Source organism: Tupaia chinensis, unplaced genomic scaffold, assembly GCF_000334495.1.
Source record: "Tupaia chinensis unplaced genomic scaffold, TupChi_1.0 Scaffold000182_1, whole genome shotgun sequence".
NCBI classification, from domain to species: Eukaryota; Metazoa; Chordata; class Mammalia; order Scandentia; family Tupaiidae; genus Tupaia; species Tupaia belangeri.
The window spans coordinates 8494645-8499843 of record NW_006159657.1 but is presented as its reverse complement, the minus strand read 5'-3'; the positions used below and the strand labels follow the sequence as shown (position 1 = coordinate 8499843).

Here is a 5199-nt window from a genome sequence, read left to right as displayed (position 1 = left end):
TATATATATATATATATATATACACACACACACACACACACACACATATATACATATATATATGTATGTATATGTACACACACACATATATATTTAAGAGTTATTTAATTTTATTTATTATTATTATTCAGTTTGTCCAAAGAGAGAGAGAGAGAGAGCAAACAAGCTACCAGGTCTAGGACATCAAGTCAGTCAGGTGGGAGTCCAGTGCCTTAACTACCATGTCACCTTCTGGCTGACCCCACCTCAGCACATTTTTAAGGTTCACCCGTGTGGCATGTGTACAGTTGTTTTTATTGTTGAGAGAACTATTTTACACTTTAATTTTTATCATATGATGGATATTTGGATTTTTTTCAAATTGAGCTGTTAGTATAAAGCTGCTGTGACTTTTCATGTATAGGTCTCGGTACATATTTTTATGTGTCTTATAAGTAAATGCCTAAGAGTGATATTATTGGGTCACTAGATTTTCAAAATAGTTATGCAGAAAGAGCTTGCATTCTTTCTTTTTTTCTCTCTTTGTTTCAATGATTTGCCGGAGGATACATGTGCTTGCCAGAGAGTGAGTGAGAAAGCACCCATCATGGGGAGTGATCAGGCCACAGTGCCTTCCTTCTCCATTTCTCCGTCCTTTTAGGATTTGGGCACGTAAGCCCACATGCCCAGCATGTTTGTCTAAGCTGCCTGAGATTTGAACTGTGTGATTGGCCCTGTGGAATCCAGTTGCCTTAACTACTAGGCCCCTCTGTAGTTTCTTATAAAGTGGTTGTACATTTTACATTCCTTCTGCATCTAAGGAAAGTTCTACATCTCTGGTTTTTAAAATAATTATTTAATTTTATTTATTAGTTTTTTAAAATTTTAATTTGTTGTGAGGCATGTGCACTCACCAGAGAGAAACACAGAGACAGACAGACAGACAGACAGACACATAGAAAGCGAGCAAGCAGCCAGGTCCAAAACACAAACTGCAGTTGGCCATGTGCGAGTGCAGCTCCTTGACCACCATGCCACCTGCTAGCCCCATCTTTGGTACTGTTAATCTCTCAAAATTTAATCACCAGATTGGGTGTGTCTTTTGGCTTATTTGCATTTTGCTGATGATTAGTGATCTTGAACATTTTTTCATTTCTGTAGTGGCCACTGAATACTTCCCAAATGTTCAAATCTTTCACCTGTTTTTAAAGAAATCCTAAGATTTTTTCCTGTTCTTTGTCAGTTGAAATTGTATTATGAATGTTAAGTTTTAAACAGTCCAAATGAATTGCTGAAGAATTACTATTCATATAAATATTTGTCTTTTTTTTTTTTTGGTGAGAGATTTTTGCTATAGGGTGCGTGCGCTCCCCAGAAAGAGAGAGAGAGAGAGAGAGAAGTCACCCTCCCACCCACCCATAGGGGATGGCTATAGTGCAGTCCATTCTCTTGGGATCTTGGTCACATGCTCATGTGCCCAGCGTGATTTTCAAGCCTCCAGGTCTGGGACTCAAACCTCGGATGGCCATGTTATATAGTCCAGTGGTGTAACCATTAAGCCATCTGCTTGTCCTCGCCGTATACATATAATCTAGTGAACACCTGTCTTATTGTATGCCAAGCACCGTCCAATATACTAGGAATTTGATGCTGAGTTGTCTTTAGGGAGGTGGTGAGGAAGGATGATAGAGAATTTGGGGGCCATGTTTTCATGCAATCTGGGGTTAGAAAAAATCGAGAGCCTAATGAAATGTTTTCTTCTCTCCAGAACAAACAGTCCCAATTAGAAGCCACCTCATGGAATTAGGTCTAACAGCAGCTAAATTTGCTAGAAAACGTGGGAATGTGTCACTTGCAACCAGACTGCTGGCACAGTGCAGTGAAGTTCAGCTGGGAAAAACCACCACTGCACAGGACCTAGTCCAGCACTTTAAGAAACTGTCAACTCAGGGTCAAGTGGATGAGAAATGGGGACCAGAACTTGATATTGAAAAAACCAAACTGCTGTATACAGCAGGTTAGTAAATGGAATTGTGGTTAGTACACAAATATAAAAATCATGTGTGTGAATATTACTGTGTTTGGTGGGAGGCAGTAATCGAAAAGATGATTACAGACAATCCTAGGCTTAATAATAGTTAAACTTAAGAGTTTTTTACTTTGCAGTGTGATGTGAAAACTCTACACATTTGAGAAGTACTGAATGTACTGAATAACATACATTCTGGTTATGGCATTCAGTAAATTACATGAGCTGTTCCACAATTTATTATAAAATAGGCTTTATGTTAGACGATTTTGCTAATGTAAGTATTCTGAGCATGTTTAAGATTGGTAGACCAAGGTATGCTTTTTGGTAGGTTTTTAGCTGTATTCAGTGCATTTTGACTTAATTGGAATATAACTCCTTTGTAAGTTGAGGGGTTTCATATTCCCAGCTGTTGCAGTACATTCGTGTCCTGAATAAAAGTGTGTACTTGACTTAACCGCTATAATTCTGTGTTTTTAGAAGAAATAATTTTGTTCTAGAGATTACCAATTATTACTGAAATTATGTGTATGAAAAAGTTCATTATTTTACTCTGAAATAATTTCAGTTATTTGCTTTTAATAGTTCTAAGTGCCGATTTTGTTTTGTTTTCTGTAGGCCAGTCAACACATGCAATGGAAATGTTGAGCTCTTGTGCCATTTCTTTTTGCAAGTCTGCAAAAGCTGAATATGCAGTTGCAAAGTCAATTCTGACACTGGCTAAATGGATCCAGGCAGAATGGAAAGAGATTTCAGGACAGCTGAAACAGGTTTATAGAGCTCAGCAGCAACAGAACTTCACAGGTCTTTCTACTTTATCTAAAAATATACTCACTTTAATAGAACTGCCATCTGTTAATACAATGGAAGAAGAGTATCCTCGGATTGAGAGTGAATCTACTGGTAGGTTTCTTTTACTAAAGTACTAATTTTAGAAGTTTCCCTATTTTAAAGTTTACTACATTATATTGACTAAAATTTGCCACAAAAAATATGTCTGTGGAAATTTGATAGCATATTGTTTGGAACTCAGACACATTTATCCCATTTTGGAAGTTGGTGAACTCTGCCCCCAGGCCATACTTCCAGCCTTCCAGATTCTAATTGCTTTAAGGGACTTAGGTGTAAGATATTTTTCCTTTTTAAAATTTGCTAAAGTGCCGTGGGCTTGCCTAAGAGAGACTGGGGTGTGGGAAGTGAGAAAGTACTCCCCCCCCGGTGGGGGTGGTGGTGGTGTGATGACCCTATGAAAATTCCCTATCTCCCATTCTTTTCTTGGGATTTTGGGCATGCTCACACATATATCAGTGTGCCTTTCAAGCTGCCAGGTTTGGGATTCGAACTATGCACTCAACCATGTGGGTTCCAGCTGCCCCAACCTACCACACCACTAGCTGGCCCAGCTTAGATGTTTTTGCTAGCAATAAGGTCTTGTCCCTGCTATCTAAAATTTCACCTCGCCTTAAAGAACCACTAAGGTAAAATAGTAACCTGTTTTCCCCTTGATTGGTAGAGTGTAGAAGATAGAAATATTCAAGTTTCCCTTTTTGACACTAACTCTAGCGACAGAATGTTACCTGACAAATAGAGTGTTGGGTTCATTTAATCAGTGTTTGAGTATCTGTTGTGGGAGGCACTATTGCCTTGTTTTTACAGTTTAGGGGATAATTATCTCTTCATTGAAATATGAGAATGTACTACCTTTTTTTATATATATATACTTAGGGTTTTAATTACATTGGTCTTATAAAATGATTCTAATATACTATTATAGGATCTTAATATTCATAAGTCTAATGATCATTATAAACCTTCGTCTTGGCATATGCATTATAGCAGGCAATTTTTTCACCTCTAAAATGAAATAGTTTTGCCTCATTAGTCTCTATGATTGAATGAGATGGTTTACTCATCACCTATGTATTATTTTTGCCAGAATATTTAAGATGAATCTAATCGTGAGGAATTAGCCAGTCATATCCAGAATGCAAGACATTCTACAGCACATCTGACCCCTGAACTGTTTATAAAGTTCAGTGTCCTAAAAGACACAGATGTGTTCCATAGGTGATTAAACTTACTTGAGAAGTTAAGAGATTTATTTCAACATAACAACCTTTTAGAAAAGAATAATCCAGACTTGTGCCTTATCAAATTATGTATGATGCTGTGGGATTTATTGATTGCTTGTTGATAATAAAAAAATGTTAATGGAAATGCCATCAGAAATTTATGAATATAACATTGCTGAGATTTTTTAAATTATTTTTTCCTCCATCATGGCAGTACACATTGGAGTTGGAGAACCTGACTTCATTTTGGGACAGTTGTATCACCTCTCTTCAGTACAGGCACCTGAAGTAGCCAAATCTTGGGCAGCATTGGCTAGTTGGGCTTATAGGTGGGGCAGAAAGGTGGTTGACAATGCCAGGTACGTATGTTTAAATGTGTAACTGTTGTTATTCTTTAAGTTTTTGTCATAGGGCTCATGAGCTTATTGGAGAGAGCCAGAGAGACAGTGAGAGGGAAGGTGAGAAATTATCCCCCAAGGTACTGGCCATGCAACAGTACCTTCTCCATTCTCTTCCTTTGGGCATGTATGCACTTGCACTCGGTACAGTTCTTAAGCCACCAGATCTGAGTCTCCAAACATGGTCAGCTTATAGGGAGTCCGGTACCTCAAACGTTACACCACCTACTGGCCCCAGTGTAACTTTTTTTTTTTAAGGGACATTTTTGCTATAGGGCACATGTACTTGTGGAAGAGACAGACAGACAGAAAGTGAGAAGTGAGAAATCACCCGTCCCCTGGCAGAGGGTTGGCCATGCCACAATCCCTTCTCCTCCGTTTTCCTATTGGGATTTTGGGCACACATGCATACATGCCCAGTGTGAGTTTCAAGCCTCTGGGTCTGGGACTCAGACCGTGGTTATCCATATGGGAGTCCAGCAACATAACCATTATGCCATTTGCTCATCCCAATGTAACTTATTTCTGATGTATTTAAAACAGATTTTCTGTTGATATGGTGAAATTTTGGTAACTGAAATACTGATGACTTCTTTATTTTTATAGTCAGGGAGAAGGTGTTCGTCTGTTGCCTAGAGAAAAATCTGAAGTTCAAAATCTGCTTCCAGACACTATAAGTGAAGAAGAGAAAGAGAGAATATATGGTATTCTTGGACAGGCT

The 5199-nt window shown here is 38.4% G+C and overlaps 1 protein-coding gene across 1 annotated transcript in view; it reads left to right on the top strand.

Moving 5' to 3' along the window:
• SMG1 (SMG1 nonsense mediated mRNA decay associated PI3K related kinase) overlaps positions 1–5199 on the top strand; it is a gene marked incomplete in the record, with an annotated part of 101565 nt that overhangs the window by 51987 nt on the left and 44379 nt on the right. Inside the window, 2 exon segments of the mRNA XM_014587089.2 lie at positions 4295–4439; positions 5085–5199. Coding sequence (XP_014442575.1) covers positions 4295–4439; positions 5085–5199 — 260 coding nt within the window.